General features: G+C 31.3%; 2 protein-coding genes across 2 annotated transcripts; one reads left to right on the top strand and one right to left on the bottom strand.

Annotated features, from left to right (window-relative positions):
• Window positions 1-3596: 3596 nt before the first annotated feature.
• On the bottom strand, window positions 3597-5292 carry LOC124358643. The gene is made up of 2 exons (XM_046810943.1): window positions 5186-5292; window positions 3597-4029 (listed from the first exon to the last, which is right to left on the bottom strand). The coding sequence occupies exons 1-2, from the start codon at window positions 5229-5231 to the stop codon at window positions 3671-3673; spliced, it is 405 nt and encodes a 134-aa protein (XP_046666899.1). The 5' UTR covers window positions 5232-5292; the 3' UTR covers window positions 3597-3670.
• A 10688-nt stretch (window positions 5293-15980) lies between these two features.
• Window positions 15981-17729, top strand: LOC124358642. The gene is made up of 2 exons (XM_046810942.1): window positions 15981-16084; window positions 17214-17729. The coding sequence occupies exons 1-2, from the start codon at window positions 16036-16038 to the stop codon at window positions 17558-17560; spliced, it is 396 nt and encodes a 131-aa protein (XP_046666898.1). The 5' UTR covers window positions 15981-16035; the 3' UTR covers window positions 17561-17729.
• Window positions 17730-18195: the final 466 nt, after the last annotated feature.

Raw genomic sequence — 18195 nt, 5'->3', positions numbered from 1 at the left:
GATTAAACATAAATACGAACAGTATGCCGTTCACTGTTATCCATGTTTACATTTTAATGAGTATATAATTGTCACAAATGCTGTAACATAATTATGAAGCTGTTATTAAGGATAATTTTGAGGTATTCAATTAAACTTATTCACCCAACAAATCAAACCGAATGGGCAATACAGATTTGCGTGGGATTACATCAGATCCTGTGCTATAAAGCAGAGCCCTCTGGCAGACGGCTTTCGGCTAATGAATAGAAGTAATCACCATTTTCTTCCATTATGGAGTTTAGTATAACCAACTTTTCTACCCAATGTGAACAATAAGAAACTGAAAGTTAATAACATACAATATATATATATATATATATATATATATATATATATACTATTATATTATACATTATAATAATTTGTTTTCAAATGTTAACTGTAGCAGAGACATATATTAAAACACAAGAGTCATCCTTCGTAATCTTTAATGACTAGTTCGTCTGCGACCCGTGGGGGTTAATAAATATAATGCAGACCTCACATCCTGCGCTTCGGGTGAGAGAGAGACAGGGAGCAATGGACATGAACGCTTACAAGTCATCTCTTTCAACGGCTAGTTTTTAATCGCTGACATAGTTAACATCGCTTTCGTTTATGGTGCTATTCATGTGTTTGTGTCTTGTCTTATTAATAAATACCGATATTGATAGTACTAATAAAAACTAAATTACGGTGCATAATCTCTATATTGGCGATTTTACAATTTAGAAATTTAAAATTTCTTAAAAATGTTTTAATTTTACACTATGCTACTAATAAACTTTCCCGGTATTGTTTCAATCAAAATTTCATAAGACAAGATACAAAATTATATGCTTATCTACACGTGTTTAATAGACGACCTACCTATAAAAATAAAATAATGAACTTCAATCTTGTGGTAGTGAACATCTGATATATCTGGGATTATGGAATAACCCATTTAAGTTATGTACAACATATATTAATTAAATGTTTAATAAGACTGTGAGTCCTTAATCAAAGTATAAAATATAGTGGTCATTTAAATAATATCAGACTTGTAGTTCCTATTTTGTTATGTTTGATCTCACACACTAGGACATGTTTTTTACATAAATTTCCGGAATAAAATGTAAATAATAATAAAAAACTAGAATTGGTGATCATTTTTAGATCGCCCTCAAAATGTGGCCAAAAGCAATTCACGAGCTTATATCCGTCCTATTGTTGTAAGTTTTCTTTGTTTTCTTTGTACTATTCTGTATGATTCACTTATTGTTTTCATTGCTGCTATCAGTCGTGATTTTCATTTTCCCATCACATACAGAGAATTTAAACACAATAAATTACATTCCTCCTACTAACAGCTGCTTCTGTTGAAAGAAAAAAAAACAAATTTCTCAGTACGTGCCAAGTGTTAACGTATTCCAGATATCTAAATGTATTTAGGGAACATTAATATATCCTCTTCTATGAAGCAGTGACATTAATTATGTTCCAAATACATTAAAGAGGAAAATGACGTTAGGAACAAATATATAACGAAATCTCTCACTTTAGTAAAAATGTACAAAACTTTGAATATGTAAAAATGATAAAAAAACTCACGTTGAAGCAGATTAAATTCCCTACAACATATATTTTAGCAAATTCTCAGTTTTATGAACACTTAAATCACTTATCAGCTCTATTAATATATAAGTAAAAATTTTCTGTAGGTCTTAATCCCTACTAAGATATAGACAAAAACCTAAAAATGGACCTTTGAACCCTCTTCCCCCCTCTTCGACTATCTCAGTGGTTGAGGACTTTTAGGATGTTATACTACCAGGTATCTTGAGAAATGTCCCATTGTTAGGTTTTCGTGTTGGTGACTATTTTTCTACACACCCAGATCATTTACAACGACAATTTTACTAGTTTTATGGCACAAAATTAAGGATATACGATAATTTAGTATATTTAGAATGAAGCATACATTGAATTGAAAAGATCTCTGTTTTTCATTATTATATTATATTACATTTGTCGAGACAGACTACTACTCAACATATATATGTGGCAAAATATTATTGATTGTACTTAACGTAACACAACAATAACAGTTATTTAACCAAAATTAAAATAAAAAATATATGATATTGGTCTTTAAACGCGTTTGTTGAGGTTTAAGTTTAAAACTTCCTCAAAAATACAGGCGTTACTGAAAATAGTATTATTGTCACTAAGCATGGAATAAAATATTCCACAAGTTAATCTTAAAGATCCTAAAAAATACTGCTATTTAAGTTTATAATATAAGTTGAATCATATTACGCTAAATTCAAGCTGATACTAAGAATTATGTTAGTGTTATAAATAACATGCATGTAGCTGTATGCAGTATTAACATTATTATTACACAGTGTAAAGCCTAATTTGGTAGAACGGAAGTGTACGATGTTTAAGACATGTTATACTACCCATACAAGTATTCATAATTTTTACTGGTCCACTTACAATTATGTTTTGTAAAGCACTGCAATGTAAATTTGTCTTCTAAAGTTTTATTAACCCTTAAAACGTCCGTATATCTTTTCACAACTTCCAGCAAACGGCACAATATTAAAAAAAAAAAATTAAATGTGTAAAGTTCATTTTTATTTTTACTTTCTATAATTATGGTAAGTATAAAAATGTAAAAATTTTAAAATTATCTTGTACGTACATATATTTATGGGACATTAAATTGTAGATATAAATACAGTCAAAATAAAAGGCACACAAAATTTTATTAGCTAAACTATAAACATTACCAGACAATTATATAAATATAATTAAAATAAATTATATTTATAATAAATTATATATAATAAAATTAAAAATAAATAAAAACCATATAAACAGAAAACACAACGAAGGAAACCGACTCAGCGATGGTTAGACACGCACTACCTGAAGCCAAACTGCAAACAAAAGCGCGCGCGCTGTGCAGCGTCTGTGCCGTGTGGCGGGGAGAGTGTCTAGACACCGCGTCTATTGTTTCAAACAATGTAACGCGACAGCTATATTTTGACGCTTGACATAGGTCAATAACCCACACACATGGTTGACGCATACCGTTAGTGACATTGATCGGATTTAAAAGGAACTTAAATTTGCTATAGACGCAGTTTTGTGTCGATGCGTCGTACCGCGTCTTTGCCGTTTGGAGATAGTTTGTCTATGCGCCATACGGCGTCTGTGACGTTTCAATAATATAGCAAACAAAAATACTCTATTTAATTGTGAACATAACAGAAATAACAATTATTTATATATATATATATATATATATATATATATATATATATTATTTATATTATTTTTTTTTTAATAAAGGAATTTTTGTCTACGGATTTCAAACATGTGATCCATGCCTTGATGAGCATTCATATTTAACGTCGAACAAGAACAGAAGAATATTGGATATTTGTTTCTCCATTATAGTTGGGAAATAGGTCCTACAGTATTGTGACGTACTCTAAGAAACGCAATTTGAACAAAATAAATAGATAATAATATGTAACATTTCTTACTTCTTGGTATTTAGTTCCAAGAAGCAGTAAAGATCATACGAAAAAATACTGTTTATTATAATATAATTTTACATTAGGAATATTACTTTTACAAAATTGTATGAGTTTTAAGCAGGTACATAGTCGTCACCACTCTCGCAGCCGTCACAGCCCAAGTAGCGGTTGTGCTTGAAGCCGTCTCTGATCTGCTGACAGACTGGGCAAACCGAGCAGCCCTTCTTCTTCAAGCAGACCCTCTTGTAGTTCTTGAGGTGCTTGGGTAGTTTTTGCGGGTCGTACCAGTGGTTGGAGTCATCCCCGTTACACTTGCTGCAGCGATGATATACGTGCTTCCATGAGTCAATGCAGGAGGCGCAAGGCTCGTAAGTGCTGCAGGTGTGTCTCACTCCCTCATGGTCCTTGCAGGTCACGTGTAACGTGGGGGCGGGCTTGCCCCAGTGGAGGCCTTTACCGTGATCTACAAGTGCTGCAACATTACAGAATGTATCATTGTGGATTACACTGAACCACACAAAGACAACATATTCCCACTTATAATAAATTTGTTTCCTAACTTCGGATCAACTAATTCTTTTATAGCAGACCTGAAGGTAAGGGGAACCACCTAGTAATGTTTATCATTATTTCTGGTTTTACGCGGGTCGGAGTATGGCTAGTTCTAATGCATTATATTTCCTGTGCCTCAAATGAATTTTATTCGCTGCTTCAATAAAAAACTCATACAACCGTAGATCTGAGACGTCTACTTTGGTCAATAGTTATGTACTTACAATCTAAGGAAGGAATTAATAATCCCAACTTCTGGCTGTGTCTTATTATGTGATTAACCAACTTTGGCGCTATATATCTCTGCCGAATGTCAAGCCATTCTTGTGATAATATGGGATAAACAAGACATACCCAAATATATACACGCTTGTGCACGTGCAACATTTCCGACCGGCTCTATTTACTGGATTAGCTTCACTTAGGTAACTCAATGTTTTGAAAATACTGCTATATCTTACATATATGTGATATTGTTGCATAATACAATCGCGCGTATTGTTGAATAAAACCATACAAAGGGAATTAATGAAGTTTTATAGCATCATGTAAGTAGTTAAATAAATTGAAATTAAACACAAAAGCAAAAATAACCACCCCCAAATCGAAATGTGATATGATAAAATGACATTACATTTTCTCTTATTTTGAGACAATAATATTTGTATTAATTTTGATTGTTTTTCTTTATTTTCATAAAAAATAAAAATCTCATAAATACAGACAGATGTGAACCTAAAGAGTTTTGATCCATGACTGTATTACATTATTTGTTTGTCTTCACACGAAAAAAGAAACACTCAAAATATTTCCGGATGGTTCATAAGCACTTGTTATATGCAAATACGTAAAATACAGTTTAAGTTCCTAGCATTTATTACCTTCCTTGAGTTTGTTTAAGTACAATACAATTTTTAGACCAGTTGAAAATGTACAGATTTTAAATAATTATGTTTTAAAACTCTATTGACTCTTTTAGATCTTGTTATTTATCTTTAAATGTCATTTCTTATAGAATATAAATATCCCTTGTAATAAATGAGTATTAATACTAAAAATATATACTGAAGGCTCACCAAAGATAAGGACAATCGAGGCTACGGTACCCCAAGTAATAAACATGTTGTAGATAACGAGCTGAGCTTCTTTCTCTTTGGTCTAGCATTGCGACTCAGTTTAAATAGGTTGGCTGCACATGAGCGAAACATGCCTTAGATGGCTAACAATTGTGTGATGGTATTCCGGCCATCAAGCGAGGAATGGCACTTGAAGTGAACGTGTTTCTCTCTCATGCTTCTCATTATTTACAGCTTTGTGTACAATATTTACTCTTTTAACAATAGAGGTTATTACGTAGTCTTTTCAAGCATGAACATATCTGTAATATTAAGTGTTAAAAATTTTTGTATGAGATCGGTACTTAAATTATGTTGTAAAGTATCTCAAAAGTACATGTGGATATTGTATGGTGAAATATCCTTATCTGACAGGTTCTAAATTATTGTTAATTTGTTGTCAATTTACACGGTTTTATATCAATAATATTTATAAATACAAATACGTAATGGCGTAGAACTTTAATGTTACTGTAGTAATGGAGCTTATAACCTAAAATTACGTTTCTTTCAAATGGACATGCAAATCTGAAGAATGTTTAGAATACTATGAAAAGCATGTGTATAAGACCTTCGTTATTTTTATAAAACTACATAACAGGTGTTTAATACTTCAGAATATAATTTCATAGAATTTTAAATATAAAATTAAATTAATAATTCTTAGTTGTTTACCATTTTAATGGAATGAAGTAAATAGGCTGTTAAGGGTTCTTCCAGTGTTACTGCTAAATACCAATAAAATTAATTACCAATTAATTAAAATTAGCAATAACCACATAAAGTAAAACCCTATAGCGAATTAAAAGTTTACCAAACATAAATATTATATTTACATACATACATAAAGCAGGTCATGCGGGATCTAAAATGAACAGTGACATTTTTACTAACATGCAGGAAGTAAAAGGTTTACAGTAGGAAACACCCGAGTAGTATATCTGCACTCAATACTACTTCACCGATCAAGGAAAGGTTGCAATTAGCCTTCTATAGAGAGGCTACCCGGAAACAACATCCCACACATCCCTGAAATTACTACATTATGTATAGATGAAAATTTTCCTTATTTGTCAGAGGCTTTAAAGATCTCTTCAAATACATGATCGTAAAATCACAATATTTGCATTATTATCTATAACACTACTACCGAACATTGATTACAGAAACATGACCCCTACTATAATATTATTTCTATATTTACAGGTACATTTTTCTTGAGCATAGTCAACTTATCAAGTCACTCCGAAGAAAACTAAATCTCTATAACATTACTTAAGTTTCATGTAGACACGAGCTTTCCAGTAATGGTATTATATGACTACCATATAATGTCTCATTTTCCACGTTTTTAACTTTAATAATCTGACATAAGTGATTATTAAATTGATTATACTAACTTTTAATAATCCGAAGAAAACTAAACTCTATAAAATTACTTAAATTTGATGTAGACACAAGCTTTCCAGTAATGGGTATATATGACTACCATATAAGTATCATTTTCCACGTTTTAACGTTAATAATCTGACATAATTGATAATACAATTCACAATATAACTAAGTTTAAATGCTGGTGTATGATGTTTGGATGGAAAAAAATAGCAAAAAGGTTTTTTTATATGTATTTCCCGCAATAAATCAAGAGGGAATGTTTCAGAATTGAAATTTATCTTTTGAATAGCACTTTTGCTGTAGAAATTGTACTTGGTGTGGAGAAATAGTTTAAAATATTAAACTGTTTTGTTTATCTTCACTAAATTAAATAAGCGAAATAATTTATAACAATAAATTGGTAAAGTAATCTATTAAACAGATCATATCACATTTTGGTAATAACGCAATAGCATGCACGTCAGTTAAAAGTAAATTAAATTTACTGTAGTGTAATTATGTTAAAATTAATTTAAGTACTTAACTGCAATAAATATTAACTCTGTAGACCTGGGCTTGGGATGTGGATTTAAAGCTGCTGGAAAAACGGCCTTAAAGTCAAGTCGAGGCTTTAGTCGGATACAGTCTCAGAGAGAGAGAGAGGTATGTGATAGCTATCTCTCTTTTCGACATTTACCTTCAGACCTTTAGAAAAACATTGGTCCAAAGTTGGAGAATAAACTGAACTTTACATCTTCAGGAAGCACGCTTTTGCCAATATTAATATCATTGGGAATAATTAACAAGTGTTAAACATATGAAAGTTTTGGTTAGTACCAACAGTTATTGAAATGTTGCACTTAAATTATACAAATAATACTATTTGAGACTTATGAAAACTTTTATTATGTTAGTACTTATGCTTATTCAATACAGCACTAGAGCATTACTGGAAGATGGAGACAATATTACCGATAACAGGTATTTTTAATGATTTAAAAACAAATCAATATTATTATGAACGTACATTTTTTTATTAGTATATTTTTTCACTCAATATGAAAAAAATGTTAATAAAAATTAGTATTTTTATCTCTGAAGCTGAAAGAGCTTTTTATTAATAAAGTACTTTTGTGAGATATCATGATAAAAGGTGGTTCAGAGTTATTTAACCATTAATGTCAAACTGCTATAAATAAATTCGCATGTATTTTTACAATTCCAATTTCACGTCAGTACTGTGTGTAAAGTGATATGTCATTAAATATCCGCTTGAAAATATAATATGTTACTTATATTACACATACATTTCTCAAATTTGAATATGACAAAATCACCTAATTAGATATTTGATTTACTACTCTAACAACATGAATACGGTGATTAAAAGTTCCCATATACTTTACTAATACACTATATAAGACACATATTTATAATCGGTGGAACTATATAGTTTTCATCAAATGAGATAGAGCAATTATTGTAATATGTTTGAACTTTACAGTATATTATATTTTAGAACCATTATATATTCAGAAACCATAAAGAAGTTATATGTTTATATACAGTGATAACTATAATTCATAGTTAATGTATAAGTGGTAGATATTTCATTATTATCTATTGGCAGTCAATTATCTTGCGTCAATTCGTAATATTTGAATCATAAATACATTGAAATATTTTAAAAATCGTTTATCTGTTATTGATTAAAATACTCTTCTCCTTTCAAAATATTTCACTTGGAATATATAATAAGGGACTATTGCGTGAGTGGGCGTTTGCAGTAGAGGAATTGAATTTATTATCTGCATTCAGGAATTGAGCCGCATAATATTAATACTGGTTTTATGTTTTGTACTTTATATTCTTTAAAATCATTATTCAATAAGAATTTTATTATTATTTTTTGCAGTTAAATTAATTGTTAAATACTGATTTCTGTTAAGAAGCTGCTGAAGATACCAAGCATGGTACTTGACAGTTTGAAATACGCCTAAAAATTGTTGGTGAACTCTGGAGAAAATAGGAAAAAATCCCGCTCACCTTTATAGTGGCCCCATTTTAATATGTTTACAGAATGAAAATATAAACTCTTACCCTTTAGCACATTCCAAAAAAGGGTGAAATTTTTGCACAATATTTTCTGAACACACATAAAAATACTATGTTTTTAGCCTAGGACGATAATAATTCATAATTAATTAGCAGACAGGGCTGTAAGTTCGTGTAGTACCGAAATTGGACTTCTTACCATGACGCATTGTAAAAGTGGTTAAGACACGAAACAGTTCCTTTGCTGCCAGGTAATATCTGAAACCTACCTACTAGAGTGTTACGCCATTTTAAAATCAAGATGGTACCGTAAAAGTAACACCAATGTGGAAAACTTAAAAGTTGTTTTCCTTGAGCCCATAAATGAACCTGTGTTTATATCAAAATCAAACCCTTAGATAACCTATTCTAAAATATAATGATATTGAAACTGAATAAGTTTGTTTTTAAGTAGTTTTATTATTTTTCCGAGTAAAAGCATATTGTTGCCTTATGCGTGGTTACTGTCACTAATTATAACTAAGTATGTAATAATTATCAAATTGTATACGTACATACAAGTTTACAAGTACTGTGATATGTTAAGTTATTGAAAGGGTTAATGTTTTTCAATTGTATTAAATTAATTCACCTAACAACTCATGGAAGTATATAGTTCTATAGGGAATGAGCAATATATACATACATATACACAACACATACACATAATACATATTTATTCCTTGTTATCTTTGTCTATTGTTATATCGTTACATTGTTATTTATATATATATATATATATATATATATATATATATATGTATATATATATTTATTTATTTATTTTTCTGTTAATATTTACATATTTTATTACAGTTATTTGCTTGTTTTCTCTGCTTATTTTTATATTGTTAACTTATTGTTATTTTTTTTTCTAAAGTTATTTTCCTAATGATTTTACATTTAAATTCTTGTTTTTTTTGCTTGCATAGTATAGTAGTTGGTGCTTGCTTTCTCTGCATGAACTCCATTATTATATAATAGTTGTCTCACATAATGTATTCATAATTTAATTATTAATACTTATTTTTAATCTTGTTACACTTGTTGGCCATCTTTATTATTTTTTTGTAATAGTGTAAAATGGTGTATGCCGTTGGTGAATAAAATAAATAAATACAGATTTGAGTGGGATTAGATCAGCACCCGCGCCATAAAGCAAAGCTTTCTGGAAGACGGTTTTCCGCTAATGAATAGAAGTAATCATAATTTTGTTCTATTATCGAGTTTAGCGTAACCTAGTTTTATTACTTGATTTGAATAAAGTACTGAAAGTTAAATAACTAAATGGTATTACATTTTATTTTATGCCTGATTTATTTAAAAATTAGATTTTTTACGTTTACATTTTCGAAATATGTTCGAAAAGTCAAAAAGTCGAAATTTAAAAATAATCTTTACGGTATAAAATCTAACAACAACAAGAAAAATTGAACATCCTTTAGAATAAATCTTATGAAGTTTCAGTATTTAAAATTTATGTATTTATTTGATGTGGATATAAAAGCTAACATATTATGTATTTTCGGAAGTAGAGTACTTTGCAGTAAAAACTTTATCCATAACCCAATACTTATATTCAGGTAATATAAAATTAATAACACTATGTGTAGTAAAAATATGTCAGTTCTTGTCCTCCACTTACCTTAAAAGTACTAATTATATAAAGAATATTGTCGTTCAGTATGAAGTTGGGTAAACCCATCGAAATCGCCAACTAACAAAAGTTTTTTTAGTTCTTATTATAGGAACTAATAATATATAATCACTTATAATCCACTCATCTGCGGAGGCAGAGTATAGTTCGATAAAAAATAATAGGTTGTCCAATATAACAGTTAATAGTTTACCTATTTAAGGCAATATATCACAAGCCTGTTACAATATCACACTTAAATGTTGTGGTACGCAAACCACAAATGCAGGAACGCCTAAATGTAACAAAAACAAATGCGAAGTAGCAAAATACAGATAGATGATTTTCCCTCTATTGATATTTTCACAAAATTCAGTCCCTACAACGTAAATTCTTAGAGATTAGGCCTCTGGTATCTTTCATCCCTTTTAGTTCGAACGAGGAGAGCTCCTGGAAACTTGAAAATAAACATATTTCGGGTACTGAATTGTTATTGTTTCTGGGACAACGTCTAGTATTCTGGGAGTTGTCAGACTGAGTTTACAGATAGGGCTTTGCCCCTGAATTAAAACCTCTTTCTATCTATAGCATTCACAAACTTTTTATTACATATTTATCCCATGGAATGTGATACCAACTTTACCTAATAACTACACAACTTAAAATACTTCAGAACTAATTTCGTATATCAAATTGTTACTAGCTCCAGAGATAAATCTTTCTTGTCCGAATATAGGTAGTATACGTATTTTCTGTAATGGGTTTCATAATATGCTCATATAAATCTATGTCAAATTCCTTTACTTAATGAGAAGTCCGTTTTAGTTCCTCATGCAACTGCTTAAACTCTTCAGAGTCACGGAAAATTATTTACCATCTGTTTCCTAGAACGTTCCTCTCTTTTGTTTCAGATCCATTCAACCATAAGTTATTTCAGACCGTAAGGCAAAGTACCTTTTAATTAAATTAGTCCTTAAATTTAAAATTTACTCAGAACATTAATGCTAACATTCTAATGGATCCGATAATAACTGCTGAAATAATCGCTATGATAATACAATGCAAACATCCCATAAAAGTACTAATCTAATTTATTTCTTCTGCAGTATCGTAGTCACCTAGAATGTTAAAGTTATAAACCAAAGTATTTCTTTAGTATATTCTAAAATATTAATTGAACATACTTCTTAGAACTATTTACTCGCTGATAGGACTCCATATCCCAAACCTATCCTTACTACGTTTCGTTTAGTTTCCAATTCATGCAGTTGTCTGAAATTGATATTAGGAGCATAATTGTGCTTCATAAGGTTTCAGTATGCTACATAAATGCAATTCTTAGTTAGCATAAAATATTTTGTTTCACAAATCTTGAAGGCTGCAAAAATAATACAAATGGTTTTCGCATAAAAATTATTAGCCATATTTTAACGCTAATGCGTTTTATAAATCTAAATTACAGTACATGAGCTTCATTTGTAATTGAGCACGTATATGATAAATGTATAACCGATTCGAGAATCTGTCTAGCCCGAATTTTGTAAATTCTGATCTGTTTGTTCTACAAAAGTACATGTTGGAACTAATAAAACAGTTTTAATTTTACCTTACCACCTTTATACAACACACAAATATATATATAAAAAAATCCATTTCTATTCAAACTTTGATTTTCTTATAAGAATTTTAAATAGTTATAAAAATGTGAAGCAAGGTATTAAATGTCTTTCGTATTTTACTGATTGTATTGTCTAAATTGTATAAGACCAGTTGAACATGCCGAGTAATAGGCAGAATAATGGCGTAACGCGGGGACCCTGGAGGCTCTCGACACAAAAGGCTGCATCAATAGCTCGCCAGCTACACATGGGCTTATAGGTGTTCCATTGTTGTAAGTTCTCTTTGTTTTATTTGTACAATTATGTTTCCAAAAAGATTTGTTTTAATTGGTAATATCATTCATGATTTCCTTTTCTCGCCTCATATAGAGATCCCAACACAATAAATTATTTCCTTACACGAGCAGTTATGTTTGTTGAAAGACAAATAATTACAAATATCTAGGTATTTTTAACTGTTAAAACAGGTATCTAAAAGATTTACGGAACACTTAACATTATATTTTATTCGATTAAGCAGTAACATTACTTTCCTTACAAAAATAGTTTAGAGGGAAATGACGTCTGGAACAAATACCTAACGCAATCGCCCTTACAATTAAATTCATATAAAATCGTAAAACAAAAACTGATGTAGAAGTAAATTAAACTGTCTATGGCACCCCTTTGTAATCATTTCTGTGCAATGAAAACTTGAGGTATTGGAGAAATTCGGCGTTTAAAATTTAACTAGCTTTAACCCCCCATCCCCATCCGCAGTGGCTATTCGGTGACTGGATGACATAGACCCGCAAATTTAGCTAATTAGTATTTAGCTCCTTTACCAGGTTTTTCTATTAAATTTTAGATATAGGATAGTTACATATCATTACAATAACCTATGTATTCAGAAGGAAAGCTCTATAAATTCATAACTTTATGTGGTTTGTAGAGACGTATTCTACAAGAAGACCACATCGTAATTGTCATTTAGCTCGCTCAGAGACGTATTCTAATGTTAGTAATTGTTTCTGGTGATATTTCTGTGAAGTGGAACAGGATATAATATGATAGATGGTATGAGACCTCGGGCGAAATCACCTTTATTGTTGAACGAATAAATACTCTACATAAGTTATTACTAAAACAATGAATAAAGTATTTTACATATCGATCTTTTACTTTCGAAAAAAACCATTAGATTATGTTGCATGTATTTTTTAATAGTTAATTATGCCTAATAGTATAGTTATATAGTGCTTTATAGTACCAGTGGTTGGAGTCGTCCCCGTTACACTTGCTGCAGCGATGGTTTACGTGCTTCCATGAGTCAATGCAGGAGGCGCAAGGCTCGCATGTGCTGCAGGTGTGTCTCACTCCGTCATGGTCCTTGCAGGTCACATGTAACGTCGGGGCGGGCTTGCCCCAGTGGAGGCCTTCACCGTGATTTACAAGTGCTGCAACACAACAGAATATAATGTTGTGTTTCGTTTTGTTTTTTATTTCAAAGACCTAAATGGTTAGATCCAAAAAATCCTTCAAATCTTTCCAAATATACGACTATTTTGAGAAAACCTAATATATGCCTTGTATCCTGTAGTACTTCTGCAGAACATGTATTTCACATAAACCTTCTTTAAAACAGGGTGTTTTTTCTAAACTAAGAAGTGAAGTATATTAGCATAATATAGTAAATGCACTTTGCAGAAAATTGCATCTTTATAAAAATGTGTGCATTTGGGTAGAACCCCGACGTTTCCATAAATGACTATATATGAATACTTAAATGTGAATATTGTCATGGACATAAACAAAGAGGTTTGCCTTAGCTCACTCATAGTCACTCTTGGTTACCTTAACAGTATAAAAAACGCATTCTTGCCTGTCTTACCGCACTTAAAGAATTCCATAAGCCTCCCAACATTATGTTTTATGTTGCAAACAGCAAAGTCCTTCCCTGAACCAATACGTGAGTTATTTATGACATCTCAACAAACCTTATCTACACAACATACCTTATATTTACACCCTTGAAAAGGTTCTTCAAAAGCTTTATATACATTGTACCTACAAACTGGTCCTTGCCCAGCATTAAGGAGCTTTGGGATATTTAAATAGCAAGAGATATTTATGACCTTTGTATATATTCCGCATTACTCGGAGGTTACTAATAATTTCTCCTGCCATTAGCCATTCTGTTTGGTTTTAGTATTGGAGTAATATTGTAGGAATAATTAATTACCTTTCGGGTTCAAAGATGATTTTCTCGTAAGCTTGTATCTCCATGATATTCAAAAATGTATAGCATTTTACATGTACATTTACACTGCACAAAGTGTAATTTCAAATGTTTCCGTTAGATTTAAAATCTACGTATTTCAATTGATATAATTAAAAAATGTCATCATAATAAAATCATACCAATTGTTACGAAAACATTAATGGGAATTCTTTGAGTACAATCCCAGATCAAATTAGTTCTTGGGGAAAATAGGACTGAAGGTGTACGAAGAAGTTTACATGAGTTCCTAACACCGGAAATTTTAAGGGATTAATCTTTTTGTTTCCAGGGATCTCAAGATGGAGTTTTTTTTACAGCGAGTAGGCTCTGGAAGGTTGAATATCCTTGACACAAAGATTTTTTTTAAATTGGTTTCTCTCATATTTCGAAAGGCTCTATATGCCAAACACATTTTAAAACAATGAAAACTCCCTTTTTTTTTGTAGAAATATTGTAAAATACCACGACCTTATAGAAATTAGGAGATTCCATTGGTTTAGATTTTCCATTTGTGGGGAGCGCCTAGACACCGGGAAGTTTTAAAGGCAAGCCAGATATTGAAAACCCCAGGAAATTCGTAGAGACCAGGTTTACAAGGTTAGTAAATCCCACATAGTTAAAGCTTCTATAAACCAGTAGCTCCTATAATCTTAGTGACTCTAAAATAAACAGCCTTCTGAGACGAGAAGCTGCCATGGACTAACACTGAAATTAATGTCTGGAAACTCTAAAGGTTAATTAAAAGCTGTCTATAATTGAAAGCTCCCAGATGTAGGGAGCATTTAGGGGTTATGAGTGTTTAAAGACTAAAAGGACCAAGAATTCTGAAAGTGTAAAAATCCGTGAATTCACAGTGCCTCCAAGCTCTTAGTTTTTCGGAAGCAATAGAGGCCGGTAACCCAAATCTACGATGATCCCCGAGCCCGGTACCTCCCAGAGTAGTTACTCATTTTGGATGACAGAAGCTTGCAAATTTTCATAATTTTCGGTAATTAAATCTAGATACTGAGTACAGCAATGGACTGACATATTCTTGAGCTAGCAGGGTTAGAGGTCAGGTCAGGTGCTACTTCTCGTAACAGCTTTAGAGGTTAAGAGCTCCGAGAGGTCGAATATTTCCAGAGGATTGGCATTATAAAAGCCGGAATCACCTAAAAATGAGAAGCTTCTAGAGATGCAGACTTCCATTTTTTTAAACTCCAAACAACCAGTTATTGTAAAAAAGTAGCAGATATTACTGAATTGGCAATATTTGGACAACCAGTACAAACTAGTACGATTAGTTCCCAGGAAAGTTTTATTGGCAGGAATACACTCACACTCCTTGACATGGAAATGAATCCTTATCCGAAATTTCCGGTATGTAGGTCGGTTTGCTTCCGTGATATCGTGCAGATATATAGACATACAGTAATAAACAATTAGTATACATGTATATATATATATATATATATATATATATATATATATATATAAATACTAAACGGTTTAGTGAATATTACATTCATTCAGGTTCTATTTCGTATTTGTTCAAACATTTTCTTTGCTCTGAATATTTGCATTTTTTGTTTCAATATAACGCGAGAGTGTACGAGTTTATTCTAGTACATGTGGAGAATTGTTTGCACTGTACAAACAAACGAGGCATATCACAATCAGCCATTGATTGTCATGAAAGAAATACTAGACAGATGCTACGGATGTTTCAGCTACCGATATCACAGGAATGTAAAGAGAGACGTTTCAGGATCCTGGGAATGCTATGCCTTTGTTCTTTAACTACAAAATGAATTGAACATTTCAAAATAGGTTTGTTTTTGTTACAGAGATGTATGTTTCGTCGTTATTCCTCCCATCTGTCTTTCTATTAATCTTGTGTGAGTATCAATTTGTGAACATAAAACTAAGGCTACATATATACATTTTAGACTTTATTTATATACATATATTATAAGAATATCAAGATTGTTGTGATTGAGTGTCTGACTTGTTGGTGTCACAACAATCTGGTATTTTTTTTTTTTTTTTTACCTAGATAGTCGTTAAGTTTTAGGTTAATTATTTACTGCCGAATAGATCACACTACATATCGTGAAACGTACCGTTACTGTTTTTCTGTTTTTTTTTGTATTTTTATTTTTTATTTTATATATTGTTTAACGGTGCAAAATATCTGGAAAATTCGGTTTCCTTAGGAAGGATAAATTTGAGTAAGCATGTGTGTATTTTAGCGTTAGGAAACGAAATTTTAATGTGCATATAAAAAATTGTAAGTATATGATCTCTATTACAATAAAAACAAGTATCGGTGGGAAAGGGGTAAAATGTGTCTCAATCTCAAAATTTCTCTTTAAATTTATTTTATATATAGTATTATTTTCAATATAAAACAAATATTCTAGATGCAATCCTTGTTAACATAAAAACTGTTTCTTAAGAATCTTTATAGTGTGTCAAAATCGTATCAAATATTAATAAGAAAAATCCCTTTCAAATACAAGCCACCGCACCAGCTGTACTAAGTTGTGTACTGAGAAAATGTTGATCACCAATTTCAGGGTTCTGTCCCACCGACTGCAAGTGTCAGTACAACTACGAAAATGTTAGAATCACGGAAACGCATGTTCATTAATTTTCCAAAAAAATTCATATTAAAGCTCGAGTGTAATTTGGACCCTTAGTTTTTACAGGGCACATTTCATATGCATCCCACCGAGTTTGTACTTTTGTTATTTTTGTTGTAAATTGTTTGTTATTTTTCATACAAAACACGAATTCCAAAGTTTTAAAGTTTCCTTTTTAAATAAAGTTTGAAAAAAGTATAAAAGGAAACAATAATTAAATGCGTGACGAATATTAAATCGTACTTGTACGTTTGATGTTCTTATTCTCAAAACAACGAATATATCTACGTTTAAAAGTAGTTTGATTAGAACTATTGAAACTGCGTAGAGTGTAAATGACCTATAAACAATTTAAGAAAACATCTAATAATTTTAATTACAGGGCTAGGAGTAGTAACAGATGCTCGAGAAGCCCAGACCCTTCACGTGACGTGTAAGTACCCTGACGGCGTGAGACACACCTGCAGCACTTACGAGCCGTGCGTCTCCTGCATTGACTCGTGGAAGCATGTATACCATCGCTGCAGCAAGTGTAACGGGGACGACTCCAACCACTGGTACGACCCGCAAAAGCTGCCCAAGCACCTCAAGTACTACACTAAAGTCTGCTTGAAGAAAAAGCGTTGCTCGGTCTGCCCAGTCTGTCAGCAAATCAGAGACGGCTACAAGCACGATCCCTACTTGGGTTGTGATGGCTGCGAGAGTGGACACGACTATGTACCTGCTTGATAAATATATTTACAGCTTGAATTACTTTAATTAACTACGTTTTGGTCATTATGAAGAAAGATTTTTAAGGTAAATTTTTATCACACACAGCAACAATGTTTTTATCAGTTTCCTCAGTAATACAGCTTAACTTACGAATTTTCTTATTTCAGAGCAGCATTGTATCCTAATATTTGATTAATAATTAGAATATTAGATTTAGTTCAATACAAGTTTTAGAAGTAATATGATGTTAAAGCCAGTAAATATACTGGTTCTTATGTTTGCAATCATCATATTTCTTTTTGTCACTCTAGCTATTTATTGATATTCGGAGAATCTTAATTTGAGCATACTTATTGGGATTGACCAACAATTCAGTTTCAATTATTAAAGTAGTACAATCAATCAAAGTTCAAATTTAAATTTCTGAAACTATTTGTAAGGTCTAACTATCCTTCAATTTGTTATGGTTTATCTCACTTTCAAATAAAAAATCGAAAACGGACATGTGTAATTTTTTATCAATCTACTTGTATACATTTAACAATACAGCTGTACAATAATTCTGAATTCCTCGCTCATAACGCTTTTCATTAAATCAGCACTCTCTTTTTATTTAAATATATTAGTAATTAATCTATACAATCGCAATT

This window comes from Homalodisca vitripennis, chromosome 3 (genome assembly GCF_021130785.1).
Source record: "Homalodisca vitripennis isolate AUS2020 chromosome 3, UT_GWSS_2.1, whole genome shotgun sequence".
Lineage (NCBI taxonomy): Eukaryota > Metazoa > Arthropoda > Insecta > Hemiptera > Cicadellidae > Homalodisca > Homalodisca vitripennis.
The sequence above is the reverse complement of the archived record's forward strand: the minus strand, read 5'-3'. Positions and strand labels throughout refer to the sequence as shown.

Bases quoted from the DNA above. Each gene is read 5' to 3' on its own strand.
- LOC124358643 (XM_046810943.1), bottom strand. From the start codon at position 5,231: ATGTTTATTACTTGGGGTACCGTAGCCTCGATTGTCCTTATCTTTG. The intron at 4,030-5,185 runs GTGAGCCTTCAG...GTAATGTTGCAG, and splicing joins CTCGATTGTCCTTATCTTTG to CACTTGTAGATCACGGTAAA.
- LOC124358642 (XM_046810942.1), top strand. From the start codon at position 16,036: ATGTATGTTTCGTCGTTATTCCTCCCATCTGTCTTTCTATTAATCTTG. The intron at 16,085-17,213 runs GTGAGTATCAAT...TTTTAATTACAG, and splicing joins TGTCTTTCTATTAATCTTGT to GGCTAGGAGTAGTAACAGAT.